Source organism: Euphorbia lathyris, chromosome 3 (assembly GCF_963576675.1).
Source record: "Euphorbia lathyris chromosome 3, ddEupLath1.1, whole genome shotgun sequence".
Classification (NCBI taxonomy): domain Eukaryota; kingdom Viridiplantae; phylum Streptophyta; class Magnoliopsida; order Malpighiales; family Euphorbiaceae; genus Euphorbia; species Euphorbia lathyris.
In genome coordinates, this window is record NC_088912.1 from 58,831,461 (window position 1) to 58,849,489 (window position 18,029).

The following is an 18,029-nucleotide window of genomic DNA, read 5'->3' on the forward strand; positions in this document are numbered from 1 at the left end:
CTTTATCCAAACTTCTCCAATGAGGGACAGTAGCAGAGTACCAGGCAGAATTTGAAAAGATGATGAATCGAGTCACAGGTTTGTCTGATTCGCTATTAATCTCTTTTTATACCTCGGGGTTGAAACCATCATTACAACGGGAATTACTCATCGCAAAACCGGGTACGCTGGGGGAAGCGTTTGCACTGGCTCGAATTTACGAGGCCCGCATCGAGGATAGCTGGTCTGGAATGCGCTCTAGTAACCGAGGCCGTGTCACCACGACTATGCCATCAGGAACACAGATTCAACCAAATTCGACACAGAACACTTCGGCTAGCAGCTCACTGGTAGCGAAATCAAATGCAACTACTAGCGCTCTATTACCAACCCCTAACTCTCCTAAAACTACAACAACGCTTCCCATTAAGTGGATTTCGCCGGCTGAAAGACAAGAACGAATGAGCAAGGGATTGTGTTTTAATTGTGATCAGAAATTTGTGCGAGGACACAAGTGCGCGGGGCGATTCTTACTAATGATGAAAGCAGAGGAGGATGATTCGGGAGACGGAACACATGACTTAGAGGAGGAGACAGAGGAGCTTAATGATCTCATAGAAAGCGGGGATGTGTCTATCTTAAATTCCCTTGTGAGCCATGGCAGCCCACGGTCCTTGTAATTGACAGGAAAGATTGGAAATAAAGGAATTCGGGTATTGATTGATAGTGGGAGCACGCATAATTTCGTGCAGCCTAAAGTTGTGGAAAAATTGCAGCTATCTACCCAAGCTATTCGAGCTTTTAAAGTATATATTGGGAATGGAGATACATTATTATGTGAACATACTTGTGCTAATGTCACGGTTGAATTACAGGGTCTCAAATTTACCGTGGATTTGTTCGTATTACCCATCAAGGGGGCTGATGTAGTGTTGGGAGTGCAGTGGCTCCAGAATTTGGGGCGGGTCACACACGATTACCTACACCAATCGATGGAGTTTGAGATGAATGGGAAGAAACAAATATTAGATAGGGAGGATGCAGTACCGCCAAGGCGAGTAAATTTTAATCAAATGCAAGCATTGCTAGATTCTGACGAAGTGTATGGAGCATATGAGGTGCACCTTGTTGGACCTCCGACCGATGAGAGCGATAAAACCGACACAGCCATGGAAACCCACCCAGATATAAATGGCCTACTTCTGAAATACCAGGAATTATTCCAGACGCCAACTAAGTTACCCCCACATCGAAGTATCGATCATCGAATACACCTCTTGCCAGAAACCAAACCGGTAAATGTTCGCCCTTATCGGTACCCTCATTACCAGAAGGAAGAAATGGGGCGATTAGTGACCGAGATGATGGAGCAGGGAATTATCCGCTACAGCCAGAGTCCATTTTCGTCACCAGTATTGTTGGTTAAAAAGAAGGATGGCACTTATCGTTTTTGCGTAGATTATCGCGCGTTAAATGCAGTCACCATTAAGGATAAATTTCCCATTCCAACCGCGGATGAGATGTTTGATGAGCTTGGTGGCGCTCGGATTTTCAGCAAGTTGGATCTACGGGTCGGATATCATCAGATACGTGTTCATGGGAGGGACATCTATAAAACAGCTTTTCGGACCCATCAGGGACATTACGAGTTTTTGGTGATGCCGTTTGGACTCACCAACGCACCTTCAACCTTTAAAGCAACCATGAATCGCATTTTTGCACCATATTTACGTAAGTTCGTAATCGTTTTCTTTGATGATATCCTGATATATAGTGCGGATATGGAAAAGCATTTGGAACACTTACAATTGGCATTCCAATGTTTGCAAGATCACCATTTTTTTATCAAAAAATCTAAATGTGCATTTGGCACGGATTCCCTAGAGTACCTGGGTCATATTATCTCAGGGCTTGGTGTGGCAGTAGATCCAAGGAAAGTAGAAGCAGTTCGCGCATGGCCAAGACCAGGTAATCAAAAACAAGTTAGGGGTTTTTTGGGACTCGCTGGATACTATCGGCGATTTATTAAAGGTTATGCTGCCATTGCGGCCCCGTTAACTAACTTACTACAAAAGGATGGTTTTAAATGGGGTCCAAGGGAGGAAACAGCTTTCGATCAATTAAAGGAACAATTATCCAGTGCACCAGTGTTGCGGTTGCCAGATTTCAATACGACTTTTATCATTGAATCCGATGCTTCTAAAGTGGGAATGGGAGCAGTGTTGCTACAGGAGGGTCAACCGCTGGGGTACTTTAGTAAGAAATTAGGACCCCGGATGCAAGCAGCGTCAACTTATCAAAGAGAATTACTAGCGATTGTCGAAGCCGTGTTCAAATGGCGTCAGTATTTGTTGGGCCAAAGATTTATCATTCGAACGGATCAGAAGAGCATAAAAGAATTAATGCAACAGGTCATTCAGACACCGGTGCAACAGCTCTATGTCCGCAAGCTCCTTGGATTTGATTTTGCTATCGAATATAAGCCAGGAAGCACGAACACATCTGCGGATGCTTTATCTCGTATTCACGAGGAGGAGGCAGCGGACCAATCAGTTTTCATGGCCTTGAGTTGTCCAGTGGTGGGGCTGCTCGAAGATTTACGGCGGGAGAATAGGGAATTAAAAGAGCTGCGCGAGTTGCACGATCGTTTGTCGCGAGGAGAGGTCTTGACAGGATTTAGACAGCAAAATGGGTTGTTGTTATTCAACCATCGTTATTATATTGGTACGCATTCGCTTCTTAAAGAGCTCCTACTTCGTGAATTTCATGCTACTCCATTCACGGGACATTGTGGGATTAAGAAGTTATTAGCAAGCCTCTCGGTGTTATTCTATTGGAAAGGCATGCGTGCTTCAGTAGAGAATTTTGTTCGTCATTGTACAATTTGTCAACAGACAAAATACTCCACGCAAGCACCCGGGGGATTATTACAGCCTTTGCCGATACCGGAAGCTGTGTGGGATGACGTTACGATGGATTTTATTGTAGGATTGCCGTTATCAAAAGGGTACTCAATGATTTTAGTGATGGTCGATCGCTTGACTAAGTATGCACATTTTGGAGCACTTCCCCCAAATTACCATGCTCAGAAGGTTGCTGAGTTATTTGTGGATATTGTAATTAAACATCATGGGTTCCCTAAATCTATTGTGTCCGATAGGGATGCCATCTTTCTTAGTAAATTCTGGAAACATCTGTTCGAGCTCAGTGGGACCAAATTAAAACATAGCACAGCCTATCACCCACAGACGGATGGGCAGACGGAAGTCGTTAACCGTGGGTTAGAACAATATCTGCGAGCTATGGTATTTGATCGTCCCAAACTGTGGTACTCTTTCTTAGGCTGGGCTGAGTTTTCTTATAACTCTAGTTTCCACGAGAGCATTAAAATGTCGCCTTACCAAGCTTTGTATGGAAAGCTTCCGCCCCATTTAATTCCATATGTACCTGGTGCTTCTAAAATCGCTGCTATTGACGAGATGTTACAAGATCGCGATGATTTACTTCGCCGCTTAAAAGAGAATCTGCTTCAATCTAAATTAAGGATGGAGATGATCGCTAACCGCAAACGCCGAGAAGTAGACTTTTCTGTCGGGGACCAAGTCTTGGTTAAATTGCAACCATATCGGCAGATTTCGGTGGCCTCTCAACTTTCTCATAAACTTGCTAAGCGCTATTATGGCCCGTTTGCGGTCGTTGAGCGTATAGGTTCTGTCGCATATCGCTTGCAATTGCCCTCTACAAGTCAGATTCATCCGGTTTTTCATGTTTCCTTGCTTAAACCATTTCACGGTTCTGATGAAGTTGCTAGTGGAGAATTGCCCATTGAACTAGAGGAAGGCCGGGTCGAGGAAAGTCCATTGACCATTTGTGATTCACGGCAGGTTTTGAAAAATGGGCGAATGGAGGATCAAGTGTTGGTGGTTTGGTCGAGTTGTTCTCCAGAGAATGCTACTTGGGAGTGGTTATCGGATTTTAAAAGGGCATACCCTTATTATGACCTTGAGGACAAGGTCCATTTTGAAGATGGGGGGAGTGATATGACCCCTATTGATGATGGTGGAAATGTCAAAAGACGGAGTAGTCGGGTTCGACATGTTCCAACATGGCAAACTGATTATGTGATGGAATAATCCTTAATAAGTTAGGATTGGAATAATCCTGAATAAGTTAGGATTAGTTTTCTATTTTTAGTATCCTAGTTGTTTAAGAAGTTATGTTTTGTTTTCCTTTTTGGTTTTGGATTCTTAAGGCTATATATATAGCCCTCAATTGTTCTTTAGTTTTTCAAAGCAATAATATCAAGTCTCTTTTCTTTATTTATCGCTCGAAGAGTGGAAATTGGGTTTATCACAATTGAATAGTGTAAATTAATCCGATTTTCATCAACTTGTCCTAGAGAGAAAAGTGAGATATGAGACATGGGAAGACCGAAGAGAAAGTAAAGGAAGAGTGGAAGGAGAAGTCGAGAGCAGAGGGCAAGTAATCTTTGGCATCAAAGAAAGGAATCATGAATCATGATACAGAAAAGAAATGCATACATGTTTGATAAAACACTAGAAAGTTTCATTCGTATATATAGACAGACAGATAGAAGAAAGTTGATTAGCACAAGGATCTGATCTGAAGAAATTGTCATCATGGAAGGTGCATGTGACTTTCTATACTTGCAGATGTTGAATGTTACAATCTCAATTTGTTTGTTTGTTTGTCCAGGAGCAGGAGCAGGAGCAGGAGGACAAATTAAGACTAGTGCTAAATCCAAATTCACATGGGAAATTTCAAACTTTTCCCGAGTGACAGAAAAGAAACTGTCTTCGGATACTTTCATTGCCGGTGATTGTAAATGGTAATCTTGAGTTGATCCTCGATCGTATTATTTAATTAAGATATGTGTTGGTGTAAGTGTAATATTGTGCTCGACAGGCGTTTGCTTTTATTCCCAAAAGGAAACAGTGTGGATCATTTGTCAATATATCTGGAAGTTGCCGATTCAACAGAATTGCCTCATGGATGGAGCAGAGATGCTGAGTTTAGCTTGGCAGTCATTAATCAATCAAATAACAATGCTACTGTCAGAAAAGGTACCTTTCTTGCCTTCGTTTGGTTTCCATATGATTGATTGATTGATTTGGCAATTCAACTTCACTCTTGTATTGTAGCCAAATTAAATGAGTTAGTTCAAAATCACAATATCAATAGTTCACAAGTCACATGAAGTTATGTATCAAATTGAAACATATAGATAATGGTTGCATTTTGCAGAAACTCGAAAAGTATTCAATGGAAAAGTAAACGATTGGGGTTTCACATCTTTTATTCCTCTAAGGAAAATTAAAGACCCTGCTGAAAGGTATCTTGTGAAAGATACCCTTATAGTTGAGGGTGATGTTCTTGTACTGAGTGCTGTGCATTACTCCAAAGTTGAATATAAAAAAGAAGTAAGAAAATTGAAACCAAAAGCACCAAATCAGACTCCTTTAATTGATGAAAAGGTTGTAGAACCAACTGTAACAAGTGAAACTACTGCTATTGCCTCTGCTGAACAAGTACTAGCGCTGCCACCACCAGTGATTCAAGAGATCAACGTAAGTGCTGCTTAATTTACTAATGGAACACAATACAAACTCAGTGAAAACTAATTAACTCTTGTTATTTTCTTTTTCAGTCTCGCTCTTAGCTCATATTCTGTTGATAATCACCTACGATTTTTTATCCCTTAGTAATTTTCGTTATTTACTTGGAAAAGTGCAGAATTGAGCTAAACAAAAAACAATGGGGTGACATTAAAAACAACAAAACGTTAATTTTAAATTTATTTTTTTTCACTATACAGTTTAAGGGTAAAATTGCACCTTAACCATACTTGTCATCACAATAACATATGAACTTTGGTACACAATCTATCGATGAACAGAATACAATTTCCACCCAATGAAATTTCTTCTATTTCTCGTCGTACCATGTTTGATTTTTAGTTTGGCCAAGTCATCTCTGAACGTTTTGTGCTGGCATGACAGGATCCTGCATCTGAACCTGCAAAATCGTCTGCAGATGTGCAGACAATTTGCAAAGGTCTCATAACAGAACTTTCAAGTAGGAATAGGACTCTAAAATCTGTTTCTAGTAAGGAAATCTCAGTTCCAAGCCAAGCATCTAGTCCTGCTATTCAGCAGCAACAGAAAGAAGCATTGCAAGGATTCTTGAATATGTCATTAGAGGCTCTACAGCAAGCTAATTGCTTTGTCAATATTGAGGGAATTCTTCATACCCTTGTTCAACATACTAGTAATCTGCAGGAAAAGACAATTCTTGAAGATATGTTGTCTCGCTTGACAGGATTTAAAGAAAGTATTCCTCATGCCAAAGCTGTTGTGGAGACTGCTCAAGCTCGAAGAGCATCTCTTGCGGGAAAAACTGCTGATCTTGATTCAAAGCTAGAGGAAAGACAAAAGGAATTAAGTTCATTAGAATCTGAATTCTCAACACTTTCAGAAGAAGAAGCAAAACTAGAAGCAGAGATTCAACGACTAATGACCCAGAAGGAGGAGCTTCTTATCCAAAAGAAGTCGGTTTCATTTAAGTTGGAGAGAGCGAACCAAGAGACATGTAAAGATATTGAAGAATGGAGAAGTTTGGAAGGAGAAATTAAGAAGGCTAATGGTGAATGGCTTGGAGGTAAAGAGAAGTTAGCTTCAGCTAATGTGCATTGGAAACTCTTCAGGGAGGATTTGGGTCTTGGAAAGCTTCACATTTCCTAGTGTTATGTTATTCTTGTGTATTTCGTTTTTCCTTTTCTTTCCTCTTGTGCTAAACAATTTATTCAAATGGAATCCTTTGATTGCGGCGGACACTAACTCCTCATTATTTGGTTAGATGAGGTGTTATTAAAGTATGATACCATAAAGTGAACTATATTACCTTGGTTGGATGAGGTGTTATTAAAGTGTGGTACTGTAAAGTGAAGTATATTACCTTGGAAACGTTTCAAATGTTTAGATGAGGTGTTATTAAAGTAAGATATGGCAAGGTAAATGAGGTGATGGTAAAGTACAATGAAATACCTAGTAAGGTAAAGTAAATGTTGAATAATATTAATGTGTTTGTTTTGGGGGTAAATATTAGAACTACTATTGTGTTGTTATAATAAAATGATAAACTCCAATTTGGAGTTGTTAGAAAACTCCTGTCAAAAACCATACATATCGAGTATGAGCATTTACTAGAGGGGGAAAAGTTAAGACAATTTTCTCTCATATTGACACTTGATAGAACAAAAACAATAGTATAAACCAAACAGAAATCTAATAGAAAACAAAATTGTATCGCCAAAAATGAATCCAGAGGTCAATAATAAGTTTTCTTTTGTGGCTTTTGAGCAAAGTCAGTTGAAGTCTAACAACGAAACTGTTTAGCTATTACTCGTATTGACGCCACTACATAGAACAAGACTGAACAGAAATAATATATATTAATATTTGGGCACAATAAAAATCCAAAGCTTTGTCCACAGAGACGGGTAAAAAATGTAAGCAATACCAATATACAGACTGCACGATTGTAAAAGCACTCATGTAACAATGATTTTTCTATGAATATGCTCCCCTGATAAACCACCAGCTTCGTCATGATCATGATGGTGAAATATAAGCGTCAGAATCCCTACCAAACATAAAACTGAACCCACAAGAAGTTTGTCATACCGCTCCACCCAGTGAAATTTGAGCTGGCTAGCACCGTAGAATGATAGAGCCACCAGTGAGGTCATCACAGTAATAGTGCTGCCAAATGAATAAAAGTATCAAAAATTGTATATGATGGCAAAATGATAGCCAAATAAACACCACAATTGAAACATGGAATAGATCTAAGCAGCATGTGCTTTCCTTGTCAAAACAAATTTCATATAATCAACATTGTTTAGTAACTAGACAAAAAATTGAGCGTATAACTACCAAAATGGATAGTGCAATAAAAGTAGTTGGGTGAATCGGAAACCAAGTCAAACCCCACCTTTCGGATTACCTTGATTAAACCTACCTACAGAGACCCACCCATTCCTAAACTATATTTAGATGATTGCATCTGGAAGAGAGTTGGTCTTAAGAAGCCATTTGGATATGAAATTGTATGGATTGAGATGGTTTTTGTGTTTCCCATACAATCAAGAAAAGGTAACCGGGAAAGGAAATAAAAGTTCCTAGAGTTATTTTAAGACTTGACTTTGCTTTCATAAGGAAGATGCACCTTAAGAAGCCATTTGGATATAAATTAATCTGTCTGCTGAATTTAAGAAATTTCATTACAACAGAGAAAAGCAAAAGCAAAAGAAGAAAGGATGTATCAACATATGCGCCATCAGGCATTTTAGGATCTAGCCAGGGATAGATGCATATACCATGTAGTCTTCCCCCTAGTCTTACAAGACGTTTGTTCCATAACTTAAATCCGATCATAAAAGCTAAGTACCTTACAACAGACACATTAATAGACATGCATAATGATCGGTAGACCCAGATTTATGTCATCATTTTTCAATTGAACAGTGTAAAACTAAAATCTTTTACATGCCACCAAGAATTAAACTGACAATGGCTTAGGCTAGGAGTGAATCAATAGTTTGAAAAGGGCAAGAAGAATCACTAAATTGGAAGAAATAACAAGAAGAAATTAAATGGCTCGATCAAAACCTGAATAAAAGCACTATTATTGCAAGCACCATCATGGAGGAGGAATTCCCAACAGCAAGAAAAACTGGAAGTGTGGTTGCACAAGGGGATAATGCAGGAACAAGGACAAGCCCTGCAACTGCCATTTTTTCCATGGGTTGGTTGTGAGAATGACTGTGGCCTCCCCTCCCAGAAAGAAAAAGCAGCACATAACTGCCACCAAGAATTACAAGCAAAAGTGAGGCAAGCTTATGCACCGTTTCTTCTCCTGCAATTGTATTTGCCATGGTGATTGCAGTTATACCAAGAAGTGAAGTGGATATCACATGCAAAACTGCCCCAAATGCCGCTGCGCAAACGAAAAAGGAAACAGGCTGAAGAAGTAAAATATATAAGATTTACAAAACAAATCCAAACTTAGCTATCTATTCTAGTTCACCCGGTGAACTTAAACCATGAAACACAATATGACCTGATAGTGTGATGAAGTTAGGAAACAAGTTGTCGGATAAGCAGTTCCAGTCCAATATGTGCTTAAGCAAATCAAACATGCCATAAACTTCAGTCTTGAGAAGGAGAATAATTCTTTATACCATGCATATATCTTCCATGTAGATATAGAAGAATGAGGATTTTAGCCGATCAAATAACTTGCGGACACCAAGTGGTTGGGCATATACCATAGAAATGGATTAAAACAGCAGTTAGTTTTACTTACAGTGAGTCAAATCTTTAGCATTACCATACTATAGACCCACCAAGAAGAGCCATCCAGATCTAATCTATCAGCTAATAACTCTGCTGCTATGCAGCAAAAGAAAAATTAACAAAGAAGGCCACACCAGGAAGGACTTTAAGTGGCTACATTTGGATCCTAATGACTTGTACTAATAACAATAAACTTACCATAGCAATTCCACAAGAAAAAGATTAAAAAAAAAGAAGAAAGAAGAAGCTAAAATACACATCAATCTCAAAAATAACTTGTCAAGCAATTAAACCCATCACAACAAGCCTTGAATTGCAACGAATCGGAACTTCTTGGGTTAATTTTTTATTGAATGACACTTGTGCCTAATAGAATAAGGCTAAGGCAAAATGAAATTTAAAGTTGCTCTCAGAGTTTTATAGTCCATTGAACCAAGTAGGGATTGTCTTATTGAGTAAGATCTAACATGCCATGTATACTTTACAGAAGAGATAGAGAAGAAGGGTACATACTGACAAGTAAAGTTCTGGATAGATTCCATTTCTGGGCGCGACCAACAATGGAGAAAGGGAGCCAATGCGTGGGAATGAATGAATGAAGAAGCGAAACGGTGGCAATTCCTCCAATCGTTGAAAGATCTTCAGCGCTAAAACTATTCTCCATTTTACCGACACTTTATCACTCAATAAGCAATCTATTAAGAAGAAGAAGAAGAAGAAGAAGAGAAATTAAGATCAATTTATAAGGGTTAGAGTTCTACAACAGAAGTTATGGCGTATGTTCTCTGAGTTGTGACTAATGATACCTGAAATGGGCTGCTCGCCGGTGATCCAAACTTGTTCTAAGACGAAGATGAAGGAGATGCAAAATGAGAGGGATTCGAAATTAAGATGAAATAAATAAACCCAAACTAATAAAACACAAATTCATAAAAATGCGACAATCGAATGATAGAGAAATTTGATGGATAAAGGTCAAATTAGCCCTTCAAATTGGTACTGCCAGTTCATTTAGCCAGATTAATATTTGGGTTACAACGTAAAACTTATTTTGTTGATGATGGTGAACTTTAACAAGGTAAGTTCATCTGATGGTAGTAAAAACAAAGTAAGATTTATTTTGTAAAAAACAAAGTAATCATAAAAGATATCATTTTTAACTGGGTTTAAAATGTTGATATTTTTATGAAATTGTAATTTATTTATTTATTTTATAGGAAAGAGGTAAAGTCAGTGTCATGCGGAGAAGACACGTTCTACAGGTATCAGAAAATAAGATATGCTGGATGTTTGTAGGAGTCTCAATACACTCGTGAAGATCCAAAGACAACCGTCCCATGTAATTAGCCATCCAATCTGCTGCCATATTCTTCTCATAAAGAACATAGGCCCGTCTAACCTCCCAATGTCTTTTATACAACCGCCTACACTTCTCAACAAGCCAATAGAATCTATACCGACTTACCCCCTCGTCATTAATCATTCTGATAACACTGCTAGAGCCGAGTTCAAAAATAACCCTATGAAATCCTTTATTCCAAGCAATACTTAACCCAAAGAACAGCCCCCACAATTCTGCCAAAATTGCACTGCATATACCCAGATTAGCCACAAAACCACATACCGAGCCACTAGAATTATTCCGAAAAATCCCACCAGTCGCCGCTGGACCCGGGTTTCCCTTTCTTTCACCGTCGTTGTTCAGTTTAATCCATCCGAAATCTGACAGTCGCCATCCTACCATGAACTCCTTTCGCCGCCTCATACCAGAACCTTGGTCTTTCCGAACAGCAGCTCGGAATCCGTAAATCTGTAGGCACAGAAAGCCGATCTTCTCCAGACATTGCTCACCCAACTGATCGAAAACTCTCATGCAGCTCCAGCGCCAAATCCACCATATAATTGTCACAAATGTGGTTTTCCAGTCCCTATCCGTCACTGCCTCCTTCGATAAGCAATTCCTCCATATCTAGTCCTCTAGACTTCCGTTAAAGAAAGCAACGCGGTCAGATACAGATATCCAGACATTTGTTTTTTTAATCATGTTCACGTTTTGATATTTACAATTTATTTTAAATTTAAAAATTATCATTTTAAATATTAAAATTCATTTTTATATTTTTTATTTAATTTAATTTTAGTTATCTCTTTCTCTTTTGTCTTATCTTTCTACTCTCTAATATCTTTAATATATATATATATATATATATATATATATATATATATATATATATATATATATATATATATATATATATATATCAACGATAATTTATAGATTCTAACACCAATTTGAAGATAATATATTCTGATTAGGCAGGGTAATGTATAAGATTCATATGTATAAGCATAGCCTTTACCTACAACTTTAACACTGTTTTTTAATCTCACTTGTCAAAAAGATCAATAAAGCTTAACCCATTGACTGGGACAAGTTGATGAGTATTTTATCTTTCAATTACTAAATATAAAAAACATGCATACAAGTATTGATATTTTGATTCAAAATTTTTCATATATATTTCCTAATTTGTTGTAGGTAATTTCAAAAAGAGACTTCTAACAAAAGTTTAAATTTCAATGTTAAAAATATACTTTTAATATTTAAATTTAAACTTAATGTGAGTGTTCCAAGTTCTAATAGTAGAAGTCTCTTTTTGAAATTGTCTACAACATATTACGGAATATAATGAAAAATTTTAAATCAAAATGTCAATACTCATATGCATGTTTTTTTTATAATTAGAAAGTGAAAGACAAAACGCCCATCAACTTGTCATAGTCAATTGATTGAACTTTATTGGGGTAATACATATATTTTCCTTTGTATTTATATGTTTAGACATATATGTCCCTATATCAAATAAACATACAAATGTATCTTTATATTTTTCAAATTACAGCAAAAATGTCATAATTTAAACAGCAGGCTCATTTGGCATAACACTGTTAGTCTAGTCATCACACCAATGACATAACACCAATTAACACATTACACATTATTAAAACTAATTTTAAACCTTAATAAAAATTATAACACATGGCATATGAATATAAAATGAAAAACCCTAAAACTGAAGAGGATGCGCTTTGTTGGTCCCTTGTAAAGTTGCAAATATAGTTCCAAGGGGGGGTTAGGAACTATTTTACCTTTTTAAAATGATTAGGGCAGATTTCTTTCCTTTGAGAAAAGATTATGTAACAGCGGCACTTAGCAATCAGCAAGACACTGGCTTAGTCAACTAGTGACTAGGTCAGCTTCGTTGCTTAGGTCAGGAAATAGCACTTAGAGTCTATTCCTGAACTAACTCGTTGGTAGCGCACAACTCAGCTTGACCTCTTTTACTTGGTCAGTTTTAGTTTGTTTTAAGCAAGCAATATATTAAGGAGTTAAGGGTTAGAAATACTTCACTCAGCGGAGTTATCCAGGTTCGGCTTCTTCTAAGCCTACGTCCTGTCCCCGGAACACGTTCTGAGATTTCCAATTCACTACTGAGCTCTTTAAAGGTAGAGACTCGAAAACCCTTTACAAGTCAGAAGCTGAGTATAACAAGAGTACCTTCCTCTATACCTCTACTCACTTCTATTCTAATTCACTAAGTACTAAAACCGAGTACTTAGCTTCTCCTTTCTATTCCTAGAAATGATTAAGATTTGTCCTAAACAACAATTGCTAGAACACCTTAGATGATTGAGGATCAATCACTCTAGACTTTTACACAAATGAATAAGCTTGTAGTGTAAGAATTTGCTTTGCTTTTGATGGAGAACTTTTATACACGTTTGGTCAGCGTAACGGCTTTAGCTCAAAGTTCTCTGTTGAATGTGGATTCTGAATGCTCTATTTATAGAGAGCTGTGAGAGCTTCTGGTTATTTCGAATTTCGAAATAACCGTTGAAGGGAAACGGCTACAGGTCGTTTTCACTCAGTCTGTCAGCAGTTCTCTTGGCCAATCAGATTCCAGCATCTTCTGTTCTTCGGTCAGTGTGACAGTATGTTCCTCCATTTTAGGTAACGTCAACCAGACAGCTTGCTGCGTCTTCTGATCTTTACTAAAAGAGGAAATACTTTGTCTGGAAGCTGTCTTGTGGTCAGCGGCTGTCGTGTACGTTTTGTCGAGACAGCTCAGCAGCTTCTAGCCGAAGTTGTCTACGTGGATCTGCTGGATCCTTCTTTGCTCAGCATGCGTTTCATCACTTCAACGGCAGCGTTTTGAAATACGCGGGCTGAGTGATCTTGGGCTTGTTTGACTTGGGCCTTGACTTCCATATAGGGCTTGAGCCTTATGATCTTTATGTCTTATAATAAATTATAAACTCAACATTGAACAAACACATTAGTAACAATAAATCAAAGCATTTAAACTTAGTGTGTTGTAGAATATTTAATTTCACTTAATTAATTTTGTCAAATCAAAATCCTGTGGAAAGGTGTTTCAACAAACTCCCCCATTTTGATGTTGGCAAAACTAATCAGCAAGGAACTCAGCGTTGAGCTCCCCCATGATAGTTGACCTTTTTGATTAAGTGAACTCCCCCGTCAGGGCTGAGCTACTGACTTAGTTTCATTTTAAACATTCTAAGGTTTAATTGAATAAGTCTAAGATCAGTTTTCAGGTATAGGTCAGCTTATGGGACATATTCTATTTTACTCAGTATTCAGCGGAAGTAATGTATAGTGACAGAGCGCTGAGTAATTTATTTGTTCAATGGTTTAGTTTAGACAGGTTCAAACATTAATTTCTACGCAGCATGCATTCAGATAATACTTAGCATTTGAAAGGATGAATAACAAAAGAAGTTAGGCATATTGAATTGCTTGAATAAAAATAAAAATAAAAGGACATTCATAGGGAATTCCTAACTTCTAAATTCTTCCCTAACTTCTAACTTTGAGTTCCTCCTCCTGAATTGCCACTTTTCTCCCCCATTTTGCCAGCATCAACAGTAGGCAAATTCCCGGTAGGGGCAGTGGACTTGGTGAGTTCTTGCAGCAGACGAATTTGACCCTCTAAAGAATTCATGTGATTGACCATAGTCAACATGAGTTCGGTCATTTTGGTCATTTGAGTTTGGGTTGGTTGCTGCGCCTGAACCGAAGAGAAGTGGTTGATCAGGTCATGGATTTCACGCAGAATTTGGTGAGTTACAGAAGGATGAGAGGACTGATCTTGAGTGGACTGGTTATGGTTTGGTGGAGGATGAACTTGTTCTTTAAGCAGAGTGTGAGCTGAGGCAATGACACGCCGTCCTGATTCAGTAGCACCTAGGTGTGCAAATTGGGTAGGAGTGGGCTCGCACTGAGTGCCTTGAGTAGCAACAGGACTACGGGGTGTGTTGACTTCAGGTGCTGAGTTGCTCTGGTATTGAGTTGGAGGTGGAATTTGAGTTTCTTTTGGACTAGCAGGGTTTTTGGCTTGTTTCTCATTTTGAGCAACATAGGCTTATTTTTGTGGAGAATCCTCTTGAGTGATGTTGGGCTCAAGAACAGTTTCTTCTTCCTTATCCATATCTCCTGCTGTTCTCATTTTCTTCTGAGCTGACTCAGCTATTTCCTGATCAGCTTTCTTCTTGTTTCTTTGCATTAGCCTTACTTTTCTTGGGACAGTACGAATATCCTTCGAGCAGGTTCCCTTTTTCTTCTCCTTCTCAGCTTGAGCAATCTCAGATGGCACAGTAGAAGTATACTCAGTTTTAGGTTCATTTGTTGGTTCTGTACCCTCATCAGATTGAGCAGTTTCAGAAGACTGCTCCAGATCTGTTAGATTTTCCATTTCTCCAATGGCTTGCTCAATCTCAGCCATAATATCCTCCTTCTCGGTGTTTCCATTTCCGTCATATCCTTTCAAGGGTTGACTATGTGATAGTCCATTCAACAGACCTACAGTGATAGCATTTCCTGATGAACTTATTTCACCTATAGTCTCTATATTCTTGTCCTGTATTATCTTTGTGATGAGATAACCCAAACGGAGCTTCCTTCCACTTTGTTGAAAAGCTCCGACCAAAAAGACAGGAAGATTGAATGGAGTGCTGGTCAGCATATGCCAGATGAAACATTGTTCAAAGTTGGAGGCGGATGAGGGTGAGCTGAGTTTAGGAAAGATGAAGTTGGTCAGCATGAAGTGGACCATCTTTTGATTTTTGCCCATGCATGTGCTGGGTACTTCTCCTTTGTGGTCTCTGGGTTTACAGAACCCCTTCATCTTTTCTGCGATGGCTTTTGGTATTGGCTCCTTTGTTGTCCTGAACTGGATCCCTGTGTTTGGTATATCTAGCAGTGTTGCTAGATAATCAGGAGTTATCACTATCTTTTGACCTTTAACTGTGGTCTCTAAGTAGTCAGAGTCATCTGCATCAACGTGCAGGTTGGAGTAGAATTCTCTCACTGTCGTGGGATAGGTTTGTCCGGAAAGAGAGAAGAGACCTTTCCATTTGTTCTTTTCGATCCATTCACAGAATGGTTTCTCAGAAGAGACGAAACCAGAAGGAAAGTATTGGCTCCTTAGTACTTCTTGATTCTTGGCCCAAGAGTGTACCTTAATCATCCTTCTTATCATGCTAGTTGAAGGACCAGCCTGATTAGTGGTTTTGAGGGTTGGAGAGAAGGTACTTTTGCTATAGGACATTTTTGAAGTTCTGAAGTTCTTAAGTGCTTAAGGAAAATTCTGAAGCTTTCTAAAGTTCAGTACGCGTAGAGAGAAGGTAGTGGGGAAATACCCACTATTTATAGATTTTTTAACTTAGGTTTCCGTTTGAATTTAGGTCGATTTTGCCCTTGGGTTGTCCAATCGGCAGAAACCCTGACATTTATGACACTTTAAGACGTATTCGGCGCATGCGCAGTACAGGTGTCATTACGCGTGTGGTGGCATTAAATGCTAATAATTACTTTTACTCAGCGTGTGTTGTTATAAACGTTTCATTTTCTGAGTAGTCAGTTTTGTTCAACGGATAGTTATAGAGATTAGTTACTCGGCATGAGATAACTCACTCAGTGTGCATTTATTTCTGGGCATGTGATTTTGAATGAAAATCTTTAGGCACTCAGCATGGTATCACTCATTCAGCATGCATCATATCACATTTTTACTTAGGAATTTTAAGACAGTGGATTAAACATACCAATGGCTTCTCTCAGTATGCTGAATTGCTCTCGTGCTAGAGGCTTTGTAAAGATATCAGCAAGCTTCTCATTTTCTTGCTGACTGTAGCCCTGAGCTACAAGTCTTGCCTTGTTTCTGACTACGTTTCCTTGTTCATCCAGCTTGTTCCTGAAGACCCATCTCGTTCCAATGGTCTTTTGGCTCCTTGGATGTGGCACTAGCTCCCATACATTATTCCTCCTGAATTGGTTGAGTTCCTCTTGCATGGCATTCATCCAGAATTCGTCATGCTCAGCTTCGGCAAAGTTCTTCGGCTCCTGAACTGAGACGAAAGCTACATTGCCGAGATACTTCCTTAGTTGATTCCTTGTCATCAGCGTATTTCCAGCTGAGTCAAGAATTGCATTTTCTGAATGCCCTCTTGGGACTCTTATCTCCTTGGGTAGATTCGTGTCTTGTTCTATTTGTGTTTCAACATTCTCTGCAGAAGTAGATGGGTTAGTGAAAGTAATTTTAGGTTCACTCTTACTCCTGGTCAGCCGTTTTGTGAAGGACTCAGTAGCTGGTTCTTGATCAGCAGGTGCTGAGTTTGGTTCATCTTCTATCAGCGGCTGGTATCTTCCTGCAGGGTCAGTTTCATCGAATTGCACATGTATAGATTCTTCTAATACTTGAGTTCTCTTATTAAAAACTCTGTATGCTTTGCTGTTTGTTGAGTAGCCTAGAAAGATAGCCTCATCAGCTTTTGAATCAAATTTGGCTAAGCTATCTTTGGTATTTAAAATAAAACATCTACAGCCAAAGGCACGAAAGTATCCAATGTTGGGCTTTCGTCCTTTCCAAAGTTCATAGGGGGTTTTCTTAAGTATAGGTCTAACTAGAGCCCTATTCAGAATATAGCATGCTGTGTTAACAGCTTCTCCCCAAAAATACTTTGGAAGCCTATGCTCATCCAGCATTTTCCTGGCAATCTCAACCAGAGTTCTGTTCTCCCTTTCAACAACCCCATTTTGCTGAGGCATTCTAGGAGCAGAGAAGTTGTGGTCAATGCCGCTGGCTTCACAGAATTCAACAAACTTTTGGTTTTTGAATTCTCCACCGTTATCACTACGGATATGAGCTAATTTTAGGTCTTTCTCATTTTCAATTTTTCTAACCAAGTTTGAAAATGTCTCAAAGGTCTCATCCTTGCTGGTCAGCAAGATAACCCACGTATACCGAGAGAAGTCATCTACAATGACCAAGGAAAATCTTCTTCCACCCAGACTCAGCGGCTGGACTGGACCAAAGAGATCCAAGTGTAGTAACTCTAACGGACGTTTAGTTGAGACAATGTTTTTACTATGAAAAGATTGTTTGGTTTGTTTTCCAGCTTGGCAAGCATGGCATAGTTGATCTTTTTGAAATTTAAGTTCAGGCAGTCCCTCAACCAATTGCTTTCTTGCTAATTTGGCCAGGAGGTCCATGCTTACATGACCAAGTCTCCTGTGCCATAGCCAGGAATTTTCTTCCTTTGTGACAAAGCATACAGTTTTTGAAAACTTCTTTTCTAGGTTCAGCATGAAGA

At 38.8% G+C, this 18,029-nt stretch overlaps 2 protein-coding genes across 4 annotated transcripts; one reads left to right on the forward strand and one right to left on the reverse strand.

Moving 5' to 3' along the window:
- The first annotated feature begins 4,290 nt into the window (after window positions 1-4,290).
- On the forward strand, window positions 4,291-7,212 carry LOC136223379 (MATH domain and coiled-coil domain-containing protein At3g58270-like). Of its 2 annotated transcripts, none has more exons than XM_066011334.1 (5): window positions 4,291-4,626; window positions 4,702-4,828; window positions 4,906-5,063; window positions 5,245-5,567; window positions 6,000-7,212. In XM_066011334.1, the coding sequence occupies exons 1-5, from the start codon at window positions 4,620-4,622 to the stop codon at window positions 6,738-6,740; spliced, it is 1,356 nt and encodes a 451-aa protein (XP_065867406.1). In that variant the 5' UTR covers window positions 4,291-4,619; the 3' UTR covers window positions 6,741-7,212. The 2 variants fall into 2 exon arrangements, with proteins under 2 accessions (XP_065867406.1, XP_065867405.1); XM_066011333.1 differs by having other exon boundaries at window positions 4,696-4,828; window positions 6,000-7,210.
- A 219-nt stretch (window positions 7,213-7,431) lies between these two features.
- LOC136223380 (uncharacterized) lies at window positions 7,432-10,318 on the reverse strand. Of its 2 annotated transcripts, XM_066011335.1 has the most exons (4): window positions 10,163-10,318; window positions 9,870-10,051; window positions 8,670-8,997; window positions 7,432-7,760 (listed from the first exon to the last, which is right to left on the reverse strand). In XM_066011335.1, the coding sequence occupies exons 2-4, from the start codon at window positions 10,018-10,020 to the stop codon at window positions 7,550-7,552; spliced, it is 690 nt and encodes a 229-aa protein (XP_065867407.1). In that variant the 5' UTR covers window positions 10,021-10,051; window positions 10,163-10,318; the 3' UTR covers window positions 7,432-7,549. The 2 variants fall into 2 exon arrangements, with proteins under 2 accessions (XP_065867407.1, XP_065867408.1); XM_066011336.1 differs by lacking the exons at window positions 9,870-10,051; window positions 10,163-10,318 and adding an exon at window positions 9,121-9,832 and having other exon boundaries at window positions 8,670-9,022.
- Window positions 10,319-18,029: the final 7,711 nt, after the last annotated feature.

Coding starts and splice junctions, on each gene's coding strand:
- LOC136223379 (XM_066011333.1), top strand. Junction 4,829..4,905: donor ATTGCCGGTGATTGTAAATG/GTAATCTTGAGT, acceptor TGTGCTCGACAG/GCGTTTGCTTTTATTCCCAA. Junction 5,064..5,244: donor CAATGCTACTGTCAGAAAAG/GTACCTTTCTTG, acceptor TGCATTTTGCAG/AAACTCGAAAAGTATTCAAT.
- LOC136223380 (XM_066011335.1), bottom strand. CDS start 10,020: ATGGAGAATAGTTTTAGCGCTGAAGATCTTTCAACGATTGGAGGAATT. Junction 8,998..9,869: donor ATCCAGAACTTTACTTGTCA/GTATGTACCCTT, acceptor TCGTTTGCGCAG/CGGCATTTGGGGCAGTTTTG. Junction 7,761..8,669: donor ATAATAGTGCTTTTATTCAG/GTTTTGATCGAG, acceptor TTCATTTGGCAG/CACTATTACTGTGATGACCT.